At 35.1% G+C, this 19,683-nt stretch overlaps 1 protein-coding gene and 1 non-coding gene across 2 annotated transcripts; one reads left to right on the plus strand and one right to left on the minus strand.

The window, feature by feature from the left end:
* Positions 1-514: 514 nt before the first annotated feature.
* LOC141669884 (small nucleolar RNA R71) lies at positions 515-621 on the minus strand. The gene has a single exon (XR_012554130.1). It is a non-coding gene; the product is annotated as a small nucleolar RNA R71 (small nucleolar RNA).
* Positions 622-16,802: 16,181 nt separating this feature from the next.
* LOC141666021 (methyl-CpG-binding domain-containing protein 5-like) lies at positions 16,803-18,622 on the plus strand. The gene is made up of 3 exons (XM_074472008.1): positions 16,803-17,085; positions 18,211-18,318; positions 18,404-18,622. Exons 1-3 carry the CDS (start codon positions 16,831-16,833, stop codon positions 18,620-18,622), a joined length of 582 nt encoding a protein of 193 aa, XP_074328109.1. The 5' UTR covers positions 16,803-16,830.
* Positions 18,623-19,683: the final 1,061 nt, after the last annotated feature.

The following is a 19,683-nucleotide window of genomic DNA, read 5'->3' on the forward strand; positions in this document are numbered from 1 at the left end:
CCGCTGCCAGGGACTCGGTGTTAATTTTTAGTTTATGTGCTTGTCATCAGTGGTCGTTAAAGTTCACTGACTCGGATTTTTTTACTTTCAAGGTTTACTTGTTGTGTTTCAGGTACTCATTACAATGGGAGATCCAACAGCACGAACGAGAGCCTTGATGGATTTTTATGAACCCAAGATCAATGTCATTCCATCTAGCATTGTCAGGCCAGCTATCACAACTAATACCTTTGAGATCAAACCTGGCATAATTCAATGAGTACAGAATTTAGTCCAGTTTGGGGGTTCTCCAACGGAAGATCCCAATACGCACATTAGGGATTTCATAGAGACCTGCGACACCTTCAGGTTCAATGATGTTTCTGAAGATGCTATTAAGCTGATACTTTTCCCATTCTCTCTGAGGGACAAGGCTAAGAGCTGGTTACACTCTCTACCAGCTAGTTCGATTGCTACTTGGGAAGATCTTGCTCAAAAGTTTCTCACTAAATTCTTCCCTATGGCGAAGACAGCTGCATTCAGAAACGCTATTACTCAATTTGCGCGGCAAATAGGAGAATCTTTGTGTGAAGCTTGGGAGCGCTACAAGGGGATGCTTAGGAAGTGTCCTCATCATGGAATGCCTGATTGGATGATCATCAATTGCTTCTATAATGGGTTGGGAGCACAGTCAAGACCCATGCTCGACGCAGCATCAGGTGGAGCATTATGGGCAAAGAGCTATGAGGAAGCTTATGATCTAATTGAACTGATGGCTGCTAATGAATATCAGTATCCAACCCAGAGATTACCACATGGCAAGGTAGCAGGAGTTCTTGAAGTGGATACAGCTACGGCTATCACTGCTCAACTAAAGGCGTTGTCTATGAAGATCGATTCTCTGGCTAACTATGGTGTGAATCAGATAACCAGTGTTTGTGCGTTGTGTGCAGGTTCACATAAGACGGAGCAATGCGCTATATCTAGTAAATCAGCTCAGTTTGTGAGCAACTTTCAGAGATTGCAGCAACCAGTTCCAGACACTTATCATCCTGACAACTGGAATCATCCTAACTTCAGCTGGAGCAACAATCAGAATGTGATGCAACAGCAGTTCCAGCAGTTTAAAAATAAGGAATTCAATCCTCCTGGTTTTCAGCAACCACTCGCACCAAGACAACAACTCCAACTTCAAACTCATGAAGGTAAAGGTCAATATTCGAATGAAAAATATGAATTGGAGGAGTTGAGGCTGATGTGCAAAACTCAAGCTCTTATATGCGAAAGCCAGGTTGTTTCTATCAAGACTCTGAAGAACCAAATAGGGCAAATTGCTAACGCCTTATTAAATCGACCATCAGGAACGCTTCCTAGTGATACAGAAGCAAATCCAGGCAAGAGGGAAGTTGAAGAACAGGTGAACGCCATCACCTTGAGGTCTGGAAAGGTCGCAAGCCCCAACATTAAGCAAGATAATGAGCCTGAAAAATCTCAAGTTTCATAAAATGAAGTTGTGGCTGAAGAAGAAGTGCAGAAGGATGCCGAGGTGGAATCAAGGAAGAAAATTGTGGAACACACTCCTCCTGAGGGTAATACAGGGGAGAAAGAGGTCTATCCTCCACCTAATTTTCCTAAGAGGCCGCAGAAGCAAAAGTTGGATAAGCAATTTGCTAAGTTTCTGGAGGTATTCAAATAACTTCATATCAACATACCTTTCGCTGAAGCTCTTGAATAGATGCCTAGCTATGCGAGGTTTATGAAAGGTATTCTCTCTCGAAATGTGAAGCTCGATGACTTAGAGACCGTTGCTCTTACAGAGGAATGCAGTGATGTGCTGCAACAGAAGTTGCCTCCGAAGCTTAAAGATCCTGGAAGCTTCATTATTCCTTGCACCATCGGAAACTTTTCATTCGAAAAGTGTTTATGTGATTTAGGAGCGAGCATCAAACTTATGCCCTTGTCTATCTTCAAGAAGCTTGGTCTACCTGATCTGAAACCGACATACATGTCATTGCAACTAGCCGATCGATCCATCGCTTATCCATGAGGTATATGGAGGATGTCTTGGTTAAGGTGGATAAGCTCATCTTCCCTGTTGATTTTGTCATTCTAGACTTTGAGGAACATAGGAAGATTCCCATTATCTTGGGAAGACCATTCTTTCCTACAGGCCGAACTATGATCGATGTACAAAAGGGAGAGCTTACGATGAAGGTTCATGATCAGAAAGTCACTTTAATGTGTTCAAGGAAATAAAGTTGCCCACAGCTAAAGAGGAGTGCTTTAAAGTAGAGTGGGTAGACTTTGTCATAAATTCAGAGTTTGAGCAATTGCCAAAGTCAGATACCTTAACAGGGGAATTTGATAGTAAAGATGAAGAAGGGGCAGAGCAACTGTAGTTTTTGAATGCACCTCCGTGGAAGAGGAAGTTAGATATGCCATTCGATTCTCTTGGGTTAGCAGAGCTGAAAATTTCTCAGGAGCATCTCGAGTCGTCTATTGAAGATACTCCCACACTTGAGCTCAACCCACTACCAGATCACTTGAGTTATGCATTTTTAGGTGCACCCCCTGACAAGGGGTTGGGATATATTTTTGATGATGTAGAAGGTGGCCGAACGGATCCTCTCGTGCCTACAGAGGGTTCTTCTCATGCGCAGTAGGCAGTTGTTAGGACCGGTGTTAGTGATGCCCTGTATAAGCGATTGACTAGGCGTATGGAGGCCATGCACGACATTCATCGTCATTTTGCTGCATATTTGACACAGGCTTTGGGCACTATTTTCCGAGCCACTGGTGTCGAGGTTGATTGGCCACCTGATCCTCCACCCGAAGAGGGTGCTTTTTTTGACGACTAGGTATGCCTGAATCCTTATTATTACCTTCAATGGGGACATTGAAAATTTTAAGTTTGGGGATAATAATGTAAGGATTAGTGTGTGTGTATGTGTATGTGTGTTCATATAGATTCATGTTGCATGTTTAGTTCATGTTTAGTTGTATTTCATTCATATTTTTGCATTTGTTTGTGTTATTACGTGAGTCCTTGTAGTTGCATTTGCATGCATATAACATGATCCCTTAGGTTGAGCTATTTCTGATTGATTGGTTGATGTTGATGTGAGTATAGTGATGACGAATAGAGGGATGTTTAAGTCCTAATGAATTGATTTGCATGCCAGAAATAAATATTTTCACAAAGTCTTATATGATTGCTTTACAACTAGATCATGATCATATTTGTTTATTTGTTGAGATTTAATCACTTGGTTATATTTAGAATTGGTGATATTCTTGTAATGATGTAAAAGCACTGATTTTTAAACTGGAGAAAGGCAGGATTTCATTGCTAGTTGTTGTAAGACTAGGCGTCAAATGGCTAGTAGCCGGCTCATAGTTTTATGAGTAGTATAGGGTTGAATGAGATGGAGCGAAACGCACTCATTCAGAAATATAGATTCATGTTGCATGTTTAGTTCATGTTTAGTTGTATTTCATTCATATTTTTGCATTTGTTTGTGTTATTATGTGAGTCCATGTAGTTGTATTTGCATGCAAATAACATGATCCCTTAGGTTGAGCTATTTCTTATTGATTGGTTGATGTTGATGTGAGTATAGTGATGACGAATAGAGGGATGTTTAAGTCCTAATGAATTAATTTGCATGCCAGGAATATATATTTTCAAAAAGTCTTATATGATTGCTTTACAACTAGATCATGATCATATTTGTTTATTTGTTGAGATTTAATCAGTTGGTTATATTTAGAATTGGTGATATTCTCGTAATGACGTAAAAGCACTGATTTTTAAACTGGAGAAAAGCAGGATTTCATTGCTAATTATTGTAAGGCTAGGAATCAAATGTCTAGTAGCCGACTCATAGTTTTATGAGTAGTATAGGGTTGAATGAGATGGAGCAAAACGCACTCATTCAGAAATTGTTGAAAAAAAAGAGTATGTATTTATGCATAATTGATCAAGAGTGAGCTCTTTAATACTCGAGTTATTAAGTTCTTAGGGGACTTTGTGCCTAGTCACCTAAGGCTTTTATAGTCTGGGATCCGCTAACCTAACGCTCGCTATATGGGTATTATTGCATAAGTCTTTTGTGGACCTCATTCATTGCACGATCAATAAGCATCTTTGTTATGTGTTCAATAATAGCATGAATCCTTGTATAACTCTAGTAGAAAGGAGGTGTTGTGAGTCATTATGCGTTTAACGTCTATTCTAGTTATAAACTTATGATTGTTTTGATGAAAGATAAGTTATGGTTATTGATCTAGTATAGAGAGTATATCTGTTAAGCATCCACACACGCACGTTTTTGGTTTGTGAGTTGGTTTGTGGGACTTATTCGAGCTCTGTTTTGAGTCATTGCATTCTTAAAGGCATCGGTTTATTCATTTGGTTATGGTTATTCTGAGGGGATCGATTATATTATCATTTAGTTGCATTCATGTATTGGGTTTGTTTTATAGATTTGAGTCTATTTATGCTTGAGGAAAAGCATCGATTCAAGTTTGGGGGTGTGATAAGTGGCATTTTATACCACTTAGAGCGTCTCATAACAGCTTGAATTGGTGTCTTGGACTCAAGTATTTTGTGTATTTGACGCGTTTTCTAGTGTTTTTGCATTTCAGGGTATAACTTGCTTAGATAGGTGGTTTTCATCAAATAAAGCTTAAGGAAGTGCTTGGAATTAGTCTAGGGATGATGAGCAAAGAAATCAGCACAAACGGGAGCAAAATGAAGAATTTTCCAGAAGGGTGGCACGCGACCGCGCGCTAGGAGCACGCGACCGCGCGCCAGCACGCTACCGCGTGGAGGAAGCACGCGGTCGCGTGCGTGCGGAATTTCAGATTTTGGTTTTATTTGTTTTCAATTCTGTTTGGGCTTCTGTTGGCGCGGTGACTCCTGGACTCTTATATAAACCTTATGGGAAGACATTTTTTAAAAAACCAGAGCGAAGGCAAGAAGATTAAGAAGACCTAGAGAGCACGAGAAGGCTACGGAGAAGAAGACTCTTGTTTTCTTTAATATAGTTGATACTTGGATGCTTGTTTTCGATTTGTCTTTGAACCTTACTACTCTTATATTGTTTATTATCATGCTTTCATTGGAACCCATGGTGACGATGAGTTCAGTTATGAACTAATCGTTATCGTGGGGTCTTAACGGATTTACTTATGGATTTCTATAGTTAATTTGTTTCAATATCTTGGTGTGTGGTGTTTGATTGATATCCTAGTATTGGTTGTGCTTATTCGTCTTATATGCGTAGCTAACATATAAGATAGCGTGTTAATCTCTATTGAAGTGACAGTGAATATAGAGATTTAGAACTTGCCATGCTAGCATAGGATCATGTATAGTTGTTATGCATGATTCGTAGGTAATTTTAACCATCTTACTTGCCTTATGTAATCACGATAGATAACTTGTTCATTAAACCTTTATGTTGTCAAATTCTATAGACATATAGGGTCTCAACATAATTGGTGTCTATTCAGCTTCTATCTCTTTTGTGGATGTCTGGTAGTAGGGTATTCGTGCAACGAAAGTTGGCATTTACTAGTTCCGTGTTATCTGATTAGATGTCATCACCATTGCATGCTAAGGATGAGAACAATGACTTTGAATGAAGTAGTAATGAAGTTAGAATCCCATGTTTGTCTCATATAAGTAATTCAACCTTAATTCTCTTAGTTAATGATATTTAGTATAATCTCTTAGTTTAATCAAAACACAATTTTTTATTTATTTTAGCATTAAACGATAGCCATACATTGTTGCATAGGTGCATAAATTGAACTTAACCTAAACCAGTCTCTGTGGGAACGAATCTGATTTATATCTTATACTACTTGCGAACGCGTATACTTGCGTGAATTTTAGCACGTGTTTTCACCCTAACAATCATGAATATATTTAGTTTGACTAATGAATATTCCATCACTAACTTGCTTAACTTGTAAACCAAGAAAGTAAGTTAGTTCTCCCATCATGCTCATTTCATACTTTGCATCAATTTGGCAAACTTTTTGCAAAGTTTTTCATCTGTAGAGCCAAATATAATATCATTTATATAGATTTGAACAAGTATGCTAGAGCCATTAACATTTCTAAAGAATAAAGTTTTGTCTACAATACCTCTAGTGAAGTGATTCTCTAAAAGAAACTTTGACAAAGCATACCAGGCTTTAGGTGCTTGCTTCAATCCATAGAGTGCTTTTAAAAGATAGTATACATGATCAGGTAGATTTGGATCTTCAAAACCAGGAGGCTGAATGACATAGACTTCCTCCTCCAAATCTCCATTTAGAAAGGCACTCTTGACATCCATTTGATAGACTTTGAAATTGGCATGAGCTGCATAGGCTAGGAAAATTCTGATGGCTTCTAGTCTTGCAACAGGAGCAAAGGTCTCATCAAAATCAATTCCTTCTTGTTGACAATAGTCCTTGGCAACCAATCTAGCTTTGTTCCTTATAACTATGTCATTTTCATCCATCTTATTTCTGAATACCCACTTGGTGTCAATTAAATTCTTTCCTTTAGGCTTGGGTACCAGCTTCCATACATTGTTCCTTTCAAATTAGTTTAGCTCTTCTTGCATAGCTAGAATCCAATCAGGATCCAACAGAGCTTCTTCTACCTTCTTTGGTTCTTCCTTAGAAAGGAAGTTGTTGTACAGACATTCATTTTGAGTTGTTTTCCTTGTCTGAACTCTAGAAGATGCATCACCAATAATTAGCTCATAGGGGTGATCTCTTGTCCATTTTCTCTGTTGTGGTAGATTTGCTCTAGATGAAGAGGCCTCATTGTTGTCTTGATTTGTGGCTGAGTTTTGATTATTAGAAACTCCCCCTTGAGTTTGTGAATCTTTGATTTGAGAAAGGGGAACTTTCTGTTAGTGATCTACCTTGACTTTCAGCTTCTCTCAATGACCCGACGGATGATGTACTTTGAGTTCGACAGATGAGGCTGATTATCTCCCGATGGATGATGTAGATTATCTCCCGACGGATAAAGCATTTTGTAACTCGACAGATGTTGAATTATGAGCTTCATTAGTAGTATATTTTTCTGCATTATCCTTAGTTATAGTTTCTTGATCACTTTTATCACTACTGTCATCACTAGCCATCTCCACATTATCAAATTTGAGGCTCTCATGGAAATCTCCATTTTGCGGTCCTTCAATCTTTTTGTCATCAAACACAACATGTATTGATTCCACAACAATGTTGGTTCTTAGATTGTAGACTCTATATGCTTTTCCCACAGCATATCCAACAAAAATTCCCTCATCTGCTTTAGCATCAAACTTCCCATGTTGATCAGTCTGATTCTTCAAGACATAACATTTGCAGCCAAAGACATGAACAAAATTTAGAGTTGGTTTCCTGTTTTTGAACAATTGGTTGGGAGTCATGCACTTTGCTTGATTCACCAAAGAGATATTTTGAGTGTAGCAGGCAGTGTTCACAGCTTCAGCACCAAAAATATGTTGGTAACTTTGATTCTCTAAGCATTGTCCTTGCAGCTTCAATAAGGGATCTATTCTTTCTTTCCACTACTCCATTTTGTTGTGGAGTTCTTGCTACAGAAAATTCATGCATTATCCCAGTTTCTTCACAAAATGATCTCATCACAGAATTGTTGAACTCGGTTCCATTGTCACTCCTGATTCTTCTTACTTTAAAGTCAGGATGATTGTTGACTTGCCTTATGTGATTGATGATGATTTTACTAGCTTCATCTTTAGACTTTAGGAAATATGTCCAAGAGAACTTTGAGAAATCATCCACAATTACTAGGAAAAATCTTTTCCTTGATATGGATAACACATTAACTGGTCCAAATAAATCCATGTGTAGCAATTGCAAAGGTTCTTCAATTGTTGAATCAAGCTTCTTTCTGAATGATGCTTTGATTTGCTTTCCTTTTTGGAAAGCATCACACAGTTCGTCTTTTGTAAACTCCACTTGAGGAATACCTCTAACCAGTTCTTTCTTGACAAGCTCATTCATGGTCTTGAAGTTTAGATGGGATAGCTTCTTGTGCCATAGCCAACTTTCTTCTTGACTTCCTTTACTGAGAAGATAAGTGATAGATACTGCATTTGATGAGTTGAAGTCAGTTAGATACACATTCCCTTTTCTCACTCCAGTGAGAACCATATTGTTGCTTCTTTTGTTTGTCACGACACAGGCTACTGAATTAAATGTTATTGTGTTACCCCTATCACAAAGCTGGCTGATACTCAATAGATTATACTTGAGACCATCCATTAGGGAAACCTCTTCAATGATGACATTGTCTTTATAAATCAAGCCATATCCCACAGTAAAACCCATGATGTCATCTCCAAAAGTAATACTTGGGCCAGCTCTTTCCTTGAATCCAGTGAGCAGGGTAGAACTACAGTCATGTGCCTTGAGCACCCACTATCCAGATACCACAGATTCTTTCTGTTTCCCTGATTACTTGAAGAACTTGTTTCTGTCTCATCAGACTTGGCCATCAGGGCTAGGTTGACATAGCTTGTATCTTCATCTTCATCTAGTCCAGTAGCTGCCCAGTCATTATCTTGTGTTATAAAAGCCCTTTCCTTTTGCTTGAGCAACTCAAAATACTTCTGTTTATAATCAACAGGCTCAAACTTTTTCTTGGAATCTGACTTTCTGCATTCATTTGCAAAATGACCAGCTAAGCCACATTTGAAACATTTGAATTTTGATTTATCCACCATATTTCTATTTGGCTTAGCAGCTCTAAAGTTCTTTCTGAACTTGAGCTTGGAAAACCTCCTGAATAAGAATACTAAGTGTTCATCAATATAATCCATATCATCTTGACTCAATGGATCTTCTTTATTAGCTACCAACCCTTTTCCCTTGCTTTCACAGATCTTTGATGTAGATTCAATAGCTTCCATCTTCATCTACTTCTATTTTTCTAACTCAGCAACTAGTGCAATGGACTCTCCTTTCTTCCTCCCTTTCTCCATTCTTTCATATTGCTCTATTTTAAGCTCATAAGTCTTTAGAATGCCATACAATCTCTCTAGTGTGAACTCCTTATATTCTTGTGAATTTCTCAAGGAGACTGTCATTGGTTTCCATTCTTTTGGAAGGGATCTCAGGAATTTGAAGTTAGAGTCTTTGGTTTGGTAGACTCTTCCATGCAGCTTCAGAGCATTTAGTAGCTTTTGAAATCTACTAAAGATATTAGTGAGAGTTTCACCTTCTTCATGGTGGAAATGCTCATATTGTTGAATTAGTAACTGCATCTTGTTTTCTCTAACTTGTTCAGTGCCATCACAGATTATTTGAATGGTGTCCCAAACTTCCTTGGCTGTCTTGCAGTTAATGATGTTATCAAACATGTCACCATCAACTCCATTGAACTGAATATTCATGGCCTTCTTGTCTTTCCTGACTTGTTCAATATCAGGATCTGACAATTCATGCCTTGGTTTGGGAACTGATGGCTCATTTCCAGTTGCAGCTCTCATTGGTACTTGAGGTCCTCTCTCTATGCAATTCACATAGGCCTCATCTTGAGAAAGTAAATGAAGATGCATCTTTACCTTTCAGTGGTGGTAATTATCTTTGTCCATAAAAGGAATCTTGACTCCAACATCCTTCTTGTTCATCTTGTTGTTTGTTGTGATCTTTAAACTCTTTGTACTTCAAGAGCTTGCTCTAATACCAATTGTTAGTCCCTAACAATGCAACAAGAATTACAGAAGGGGGGTTGAATGTAATTCTAGTAAACTTTTTCTGAATTACAAAATGTTCTAACTCAAACTATATATATAAGTGTTTTGATTTGCAAGGTGCGGAATCACAAGTTAAATAAATCAAAAACATAAAGTAATAAAAACACAAGTATTTAAAACTTTCTGGTGGATTTGAAAGTATCCACCAGATATATATCGATTTATGAACTCTGTGAAGAACAAATTGTCTCACAGCTGCTTTACAAGTGAACAAAAAAACTACAGAGAAATTCTTAACAGTTACAGCTTTTTCTATTTCTCTTCTAAAAGTGTTTGCTTAGTTATTTATTTCACTAGCTACACTAGGTTTATATATCACCAAGTTTACATGGTAATAAGACAGGATAATAAAACAAAACTATCAAGTCAAACTCCATGCTGCTTCACTACTCTATTCCAGCATCTTTGAAAATCTTCTTAACTTGCATGGAAATGGTAATGCTTCTTTGTTCTTCATTTTCTATTAAATAGGCTCCCACATTCCTTTTGTAAACACCCAATGCATGTGATTGTGTTGTCACTGTCAACAGATATTTGAATTGATCATCTGTCGGGTACATGTTTGTCATCCGTCGGGTAGCTTTGTTGATCATCCGTCGGGTTGCTTTGTTATTCATCCGTCGGGTAGCTATTTGGCACTTGACTTCTTTTCACTTATGCAGAATTATAAGACATCTTATATTTACAATTAGTCAGCCTATTCTGCATATCTAATAGTAGTCTACATGACTCATATGCTACTACAGAATCTATACAAAATTGTTCACAGAAATGTGTTATAATACTTATTGTTACATAAGCTACTCACTCGATGGATGTCAAATCATCATCCGTCGGGACTATATTGAGTCATCCGTCGGGACTATATTTGATCATCCGTCGAGTGCTACATTTTTTACTAAGTTAAATCTACTAAGGTATTTTGTTAATGTAATCATCAAGTTCACAACATATTCCCAACAATTATTGATCTAGTTGCGATGGTATATCTGTAAGCAGTTGCACACACGCACGTCTCTAGTTTGTAAGTTGATTTGTATGATTTGATTGATCTTTATGCGAGTAACTGCATTTATTGAGATGTTGCTTGTTGATTAGTTTAGTTATTCTATTGGGATCGTTGCATTCATTTAGTTGCATTCATGCATTTTTATTTCTTGTTCTTTGAGTCTGTTTATGCTTGAGGACAAGCATCGATTCAAGTTTGGGGGTGTGTTGAGTGGCATTTATGACAGTTTATAATGCTCTATTAAGCTTTGAATTGATGTATTTGTACTCAAGTTGTTGGTGTTTTAATGTATTTTTTAGTGTTTTTGCATTTCAGGATTATCTAGGTAATTAGGTGAATTAGTATTATTTGGTGCTAATTTGGTGTTAAGGTGGTGTTGGAATAAAAGCTTGTGGAAAGCCGGCTCGAAGCAGCAAGGAAAAGAAGAAATCAGAAGTTTTCTCCAGAAGTACGGCGTGCCCGCGCTAGTCTAACGCGCGACCGCGCCAGTTTGTCAGAAAGGCGCGGTCAAGCGCGCGCCCGCGCCGGGTCGGGTCGGGATCACATAATCCTGATTCTAATGTAATTACAATTGGAGGACTTCTATCTTGCATGGGGCTGTTATATATATTCAATTAAAGGATGTTTTCAAGAGAGAGACGTACCAGAGCACAAGCAGGGCCATAAGAAGACCGTGTTAGCACGATTCAACGAAGATAAAGAAGATCTTGTTTTTACTTGTGAATCTTTGTTCTAAGTTGTAACTTGGATGCTAGTTTTCTTATTTGTGAACCTTACTCTTGTTTGGTACTTGGTTTTGTTATTTATTCAGTATAAAGACTACGTTTATTATACCATGCTTTCATCGGAACCCACGTTGATGATGAGTCTGATTATGGGCTAATCGTTATCATGGGGTTCTAGCGGATTTACTTATGGATTTCTTTAGTTAAATTGTTTCGATGCCTTAGTGTGTGGTGATTGTGTAATAACTTAGTATTGGTTGTGCTTATTCGTCTTATAAGAGTCGCGGACTTGTAAGATAGCGTGTAATCTTTAATGAAGCGACAGTGAATTTAAGGATTTAGAACCTGCCATGCTAGCATAGGTTCATGTGTTATTATTATGCATGATTCGTAGGTAATTTTAACCATCTTACTTGCCCTGTGTAATCATGATAGATAACTTGTGCTTTAAACCCTTATGTAGTCAAATTCTATAGACATATAGGGTCGCAATATAAATTGGTGTCTATTCAGCTTCTATCTCTTTTGTGGATGTATGATAGTATGTTATTCGTGCAACGAAAGTTGGCGTTTAGCAGTTTCGTGTTATCTGATTAGTATCATCACCATTGTATGCTAAGGTTAAGAACAATAAAGCTATTGAATGAAGTATTTAATGAAGTTGGAATCCCATATTTGTCTCATATAATATACAACCCTCTTACTCTCTTAGTTATAATTGTTAGTTTAATTCGTAGTTATAATCAAAACCTCAAATTGTTATCATCTTAGCATTGGATAATCACCATATCATCGATGCATAAGTGCATAAATTACATAGTTAAACAAAGTCAGTCTCTGTGGGAACAAACTAGAAACAATTCTATATTACTTGCAAAAGCGTATACTTGCATGAATTATTAGCGCGTGTTTAGCCCTAACAGTCATCCATGTCATCTTGACTAAGCTGGTCGACTACTAGCCCTTTTCCTTTGCCTTCACAAACTCTAGAGTTTGGTGCAGATTCAACAGCTTCAATCTTTGTCTCCTTCTCCTTGTCTTGCTCAAAAACTAATACAATGGATCCTCCCTTCTTTCTTCCTTTCTCCATTTTCTCATCTTGCTCTATTACAAGCTCATAGGTCTTTAAAATTCCATACAGTCTATCCAAGGTGAATTCCTTGTAGTCTTATGAGTTTCTTAGAGAGACTGTCATGGGTTTCCAATCCTTTGGTAGAGATCTAAGAAATTTGAGTTTTGAGTCTTTTATTTGATAGACTCTTCCATGCAACTTTAAAGCATTTAGTAGCTTTTGAAATCTACTAAAAATATCAGTGAGTGACTCAGTTTCTTCATTATGAAAAATGCTCATATTGCTAAATCAAGAGTTGCATTTAGTTTTACCTTACCTGCTCAGTTCCATCACATATAACTTGAATAGTTTCCCAAATATCCTTGGCAGTTTTGTAGTTTATGATGTTGTCAAACATGTCACCATCAACACCATTTAAACAAAATGTTCATGGCCTTTATATCCTTTCTTACCTGTTCAATGTCAAGATCAGACCATTATGCTCTAGATTTTGGAACAGATGCTTCATTTCCTGTAACATCTCTCATAGGGACATGTGGACCTTTTTCAATACAGTCCACATAGGCTTCATCTTGAGATAGAAGATGCAGATGCATTTTCACCTTCCGATGGTGATAGTTGTCTTTGTCCGGAAATGGAATCTTGACTCCAACATCCTTTTCTCTCATCTTGTTTGTTGTTGTGATCTTTAAACTCTTTGTTTTTCAAGAGCTTGCTCTGATACCAATTGTTATTCCCAAACAATACAAACAAGAATTACAGAAGAGGGCGTTGAATGGAATTCTGGCTTCTTCTCAGTTTTATGAAATGTTTTTCTATAAATATATAACTGTGTTTGATTTAACCAAAGTGCGGAATGAGAGTAATATTGAAATCAAAACACAAAGTAAATAAATACAAGTATTTAAAAACTTTCTAGTGGATTGAACTTTTCCACCAGAGATATATATTGAATAGAGAACTTTGTGTTACAAATGTACATAGCTGCTTACAAGTTGAAGAACAAGAACAGAGAAATTCCTTACAGATTTTGCCTTATCTATTTCTCTGGAATATTGCTTACTAACTTGAGTACTATTCAACTTGCTACACTTGGTTTATATATCACCAAGTTACATGATAAAAGACAAGATAATAAGATAAACTATTTCTAGTCTAATTACGTGCTGCTACACTTCTCTTTCCAGCATCTTTGAATATCTTTTGTTTAGCATGGAAATGGAAATGCTTCTTTTATTCTCTAAAACCTGAATTAGGCTGCCACATTCCATTTGCATACAATCAACGCATGTGACTTTCAAGTCACTATCAACTGCTCTTTTGAATTTGATCATCCGTTAAAACTCAGCTTGATCATCTGTTGAGACTTATGTTGATCATCCGTTGAGAGCTTTATGGAACATCCGTTGAAACTGTTTTCTTGGCAGTTAACTCCATTTCATTTATACAAGATTACAAGGCATCTGATATTTACAATTAACCAGCCTATCTTGCATATCAATCTAGTCTTATACATTCTACAGCATCTGTTACATTAAGCTATTTGGATATGCAGGAATGTGCTACTACACTTATTGTACATAAGCTACTCTTTTAACGGATGTTGGAATGATCAGCCGTTGAAAGCTACAAAATCACTTAATTAAGATCTACAAAGTGTTTTGTTCAAGTTATCATCAAGTACACAACATATTACTAACAATTATATATACAAGTATGATTATATTTTATTAGTTATACTTTCGATTATATTATTTATGATTATTATGTGTAAGTGATAAGAATATTTGTAAGAGTATGATAAATTTTTGGTGGGAAACATTTATTTTATTTTGTGAGTTTAGTTGATTATCCCTTTCTTTATATTGTTTCATTAACAATTATTTTTATTCTTCATTCAGATATCCAGTCGTGTTCTTGGACTCATTATTTTACTCTTTGTTCAGTTATGCATTATTTTATATCAGCATATGAGCTTTTCACTCTTTGTCGGTCCTTTGTTCTCTTTGTTTTTCTTCAGGGGGTATTCTTACTTAGATAGGCAACTTAAAGGGAATAGTGTGAGTTACGAACTTAGAAGAGTTTGATCTTTTTCTTAGATTTCTGTTAGGTTTTGTTGCTATAGTTGTAATTTAGTTGATTTTTTATTCAAGGATTCTAAGTATTGGATTTTCGGAAAATTGTAAAGTTTTATTGGCCTTTAGTAGAGTTTAACTTATGGAGTATAGACTTGTTTATTGTTTTGAGGTACCTAATTATGTAGGATTGTTAAAACCGAAATCCTGCATTTTTTTATTGTTTACATTATTATTCATCGACGGAATCCTTGTTCACTGATGTTTTCACTGTTCATCATCGTATTTCCACAATAGTGCCATCTCTATAACACCCTGCCGCTACCCAACTTCAAAACTATCAGTCTCCACCTGAAAAATCACCAAAAACTGCCTAAATACCCAAATTTTGAACCCTATTACATTCCCCACTCGATTACAATTTATGAATCATTAACCCTAATTGCATGCTTATATAAACACAATATATATCCATCAAATCTAGAATAAGATTAAATGATAAGGAAAAAAAAGGATCTGAAAGTACAAAAAGGCTGATGCATCAAAAAAGAGGCCCCCCAAAGATTTTGAATAGTTAAAATTAATCCTGAAGTCATAATCTAGTCCATGAATCTTTCAAAATTACATAAGAGCCCCTGGGCTTTCCTGATATTATTCGATGTCCTGAGCTTCAAAATTTTCATTGTCCAGGTCCTATAACTTTTGAATTCTGATCATTCGTGCGCTTTTAACTCTTGAAATCTGCATGTCGTGAATTATTCTTCCATTTTGCTTTTTTATTTTATGTTCTTAAAATATGTCATGTTACATTAAGTGACAAATTGATTTTTGGAAGATAACATCTATTTTCTTGAGTGTGAACATGATATTTTCTATTATGAACTTAATATTTGTCATGGTGACCGTTGGTTACTTTAATATAAACTTACGGTGAATGAGTTAAATAATCAACATGATGAACTTAAAAGATTGGAAAAGAGATATGAAGTTAAACTGAGGAAAGAAAGTTACAAACATGCGAGTGAAGAGTGGGAGAGGTTTTATGGAACTATAACATCTCAATTTCAACGTCTTATGCATTTGAAAAATGAGAAGATGGTTAAATGGGAGATTGAAAGTTGAGTATATTGAAGATGTTACGGAAAATTCAATTAAAGAGGCTAAAGAAAGTAAGGATATAAAAGTTGCAAGTGATAAGCAACTAGTGGAAACCAAGCCCAACCTGACTATTATCCAATTTTTGAGGATCATAAAGTAGTTGATGATATTATTGAGGTTGAGTGCATCGACTTAATCATTCCGGAGTATTTGCCTACGTTACCTTCAATTGCTTGTCAATTTTCAGAGGTCTTTGCACCTCAACCATTTTTCCAGAAGTGCATGAAGTTCGTATTGAATTCATCTCATCCTTGCGCGATTTTTGATTTTTACAAAACTGGTGGTTTCTTTAGCAAGAGGGGAATTAAAATTGATGAGGAGCGAAAATAAAGAATGATATATAAATAACATGTCATATAGAATACATATAAATAATTTTACAAAACTATCGATTATGGGAAACACAACTTGACAGCTGTACCGAACACGTAATTTTTTCTTTTAAAAAAAATACAGAGCGCATAATATGCCCATCATTTTTAAAAAAGGTGCTTTTAAATTTTTGTATACATTGACTTATATTATTTTATATGCGTTGATTTCATAAAAATAAAATGAAAAATGGTTGAATGGTACAACTGACTATGTCAGATACAGAGAATAACTGCAACTTTGCTTTGCTTGCATTTTGTTAATCTAGATCGTTATTTTATTTAATCTAAAGGTGTATATTTGGCTACTAGGTTACTCGATTAAAAAAGTTCATCATTGGACCCTCATCTCTCTCTCTCTCTCTCTATATATATATATATATATATATATATATATATAATTAGTTAAAAAATATTTAGTGTGAAGATAAATAATATATTTATCTATATATTTTATATGTGGGGTTTGGAGTATATTAACTAATTAGTTTATGAATAATAAAGCCCAATTATTTGTGGGCCTTAGTCCATATTGTTATTTTATTAGGGTTTTCATTCTCTATATAAGCACGTAATCCCTCACATATTACTAAATTTTTATTATACACTTTGGGATTAATTGTAATTGTATTCTTGCGATTCGTATAATGATCTTTTTTATAATTCTATCGTGCATCATGACCCCGTTGCCCAGATCTGACCCGAAAGCCATACCTGACTCTATACCGCTTCTGGGAACCGGCGATTTAATTGTTTCTGAAGGTAGTTCTAAGGGCACTGAGGCGAAGCGGGCCAGAAAAGCAAGTGAGGACGGAGAAGAAACTCCCGTTTGGTTGCCTGCGGGCTGGACGATCATTTCCAAAACCCGGGCTAAGGGATCTACTGCCGGAACTGTTGATAAGGTACGATTTGTCGATTTGATTGCAGTGTTAAATGGAATGTTATATAAAATTATCTTAATTGATGTGTTTGATTGTTGTTTTATTTTTATTAAATATTAATTGTTGAGATTCGGGCATGTACGGTACAAAAATTAGGTTGTCTCGTAGAATTATGAACGGCAAATTCGAGAATGCTTTAAGAGAAAAAAAATTAATAATAATAATGAAATGTTCAACATAATTAAAGTTGATTGATAGTTAAAAGTAATTAAAATGGTAAGCATGAATTTGGTAGTGCTGAACAAGGAATTGGATCATAAGTTATTTTAACTTTTTGTGCTTTACAAACGCGTCTTCAAAGCGTATTTTAATGAGTTATTACACATTTTTAGTGGTTCAAGATCATTGATATAAAATAGTAATTTTACACGAATTCCCACACAGGCACATACTTAACACTTAATTCATTTGGGTTATGTACAACAAAATCGAATGTGGATAATGAAATCTTCCAAAATAAAGTAATATTTCCTAAATAAATTAATAAAGGGTCTTTAGCATTCAACACAATATCTAATTTCATATATGTATATGTATTCGGATGAATATAAAATTATTCAGGAAACCGTATGAGATTAAAATAAAGAGATTAATAATTTTGAAATAGTATAAACCTATCAAGGGATGTGTAAATTTGAGGACTCTGGAGATTTTTAAATTACTTTTACTGATTCTCACTTGATATTCGTGTTGAGATTGAGTGAGATGGAGAAGAAAAATAAAGATTCATAACGTGAATTAATTTGATATTGGCTAGCTGTGCTGGCGGTTCACTCGGAGGCGAACTGATTATTATGTATATGCTTTAATTTCAGATAAAATAAACTTGTAATTTTATTAAAAAAAATAATGTAAGATTGTCCCAATATGGACCAACTCCCATTAAGAACCAAATCCAAATATAAAATCCTTCTGAATTAAGAACCAAATCCAATTATAAAACAGCCCGCTCGGGGAGATTTGCATTTACATATAAATCTATAAATAAAACTATATATATACTCTTGTTGTATATCATATACAATATGTTTAAGAATTGTAAGTTTCCTGTAAAAGTTGTCTATATCTTAAATTGTGTTTTTGCAGTATTATATAGAGCCAATAACAGGCCAAAGGTTCCGGTCTAAGATTGCCGTCGAACGCTACTTAAATACAGGAAGTCAAAATAAATCAAAATCTGATGACAACGCAAAGGTGAGGCAATAATTTTTTTTCATTCGATTATATATGTCGTGGAAGGAACTTTTGTTCAATATATTAATTTCCTTACATTTTGCAGCCTTCCAAAAAGACAGGCACTGAGAAGAAGGAAACTGCATGCAGTTTCGATTCTGAATGTCCACCAGAAGAAGTTACCTGGTCCCTCGTGGATGAAGATAAGGACTTGTGGACACCATCAATTGGTGAAGAAAAGGTACCTGAAGCAACTGTCCTGGAGTGGGAAAATACTTACCAGCGGATATCTCGAGTGGAACCAAAATTTCATAATTTCATTTAACAACACCAAACATGTTTTTTGTGTTAAAGTGAGAACGTTAAATATTTCCGTTATTTACCATGGCTATCAGTGATGGTCTTGGATCTAAGGACCTGTTTGAGATTTCTTAAAAAATGTAACTTATAACTTTAAGTTGAAAAGTGTAATACAAGTGATATGAATATCATAATTTATTAGTTATTTACGTGTTTGGATAATTTTACTTAAAAGTTGTAATTATTACTTATGAGTGATTTAGGCGTTTAGATAATTTTAATTAAAAGTTGGTGATGTGTTTGGTAAAAAATATCATATAAGTTATCATTTTTCTAAAAAAAATCAAAAATTTTAATAAAATAATTTAATACATGAATATAAAATTTAAAAGACAAAATTTATAACAAAAAATTTAAATATAAATTACTAAAAATAAATAATTATAGCCAAAATCAAAACATCACAACATTTACGTAATGAAAACGTGAAGAATTGAGAACAAAACGTGGGTTGAAATGGGAAAGTGCCCCTGAATCCATTTTCAGATTTTCGTCATATACTAGTTTATAACCCATGCGATGCACGATTTTTAATTATTTTTTTAATTTTTTTAGTATACACGTTATTTATGATGTTGCATTATTGTTTTTATTTTTGGTAATTTGTTATAATTTTATTGCAATAAATATACAAATATTGAGAAATATACGGATGTAGATTTAAATTACTGTAGCTATATATAGTAAAATATCTAATCATATTTCATCTTCATATTTTAGTGTTTAAATAGTAGTAGAATAATGTAATCATCTTATATTTATGATTTATGATTTGTTAAATTTCTAATCATATTCTATTTAGGATTGTATTATAACAGGATATCGCAATTGGTGTTTGAATAGTAGTAGAACAATGTAATTATTTTTTTATTTATGACTGTATTAAGAATACACTTATTCTAGTAAAATATAATTTTAATCGTTTATTTTTAATTATACAAAATCAACGATTGAAATTATTTTGACGATATATGATCAAAGTTTTGTATAAAAAGTATGTTACGCTTACTATATATAAGAATATAA

The sequence above is a fragment of the Apium graveolens genome, chromosome 6 (assembly GCF_009905375.1).
Source record: "Apium graveolens cultivar Ventura chromosome 6, ASM990537v1, whole genome shotgun sequence".
Classification (NCBI taxonomy): domain Eukaryota; kingdom Viridiplantae; phylum Streptophyta; class Magnoliopsida; order Apiales; family Apiaceae; genus Apium; species Apium graveolens.

Coding starts and splice junctions, on each gene's coding strand:
- LOC141666021 (XM_074472008.1), top strand. CDS start 16,831: ATGATCTTTTTTATAATTCTATCGTGCATCATGACCCCGTTGCCCAGA. Junction 17,086..18,210: donor CTGCCGGAACTGTTGATAAG/GTACGATTTGTC, acceptor GTGTTTTTGCAG/TATTATATAGAGCCAATAAC. Junction 18,319..18,403: donor AATCTGATGACAACGCAAAG/GTGAGGCAATAA, acceptor TACATTTTGCAG/CCTTCCAAAAAGACAGGCAC.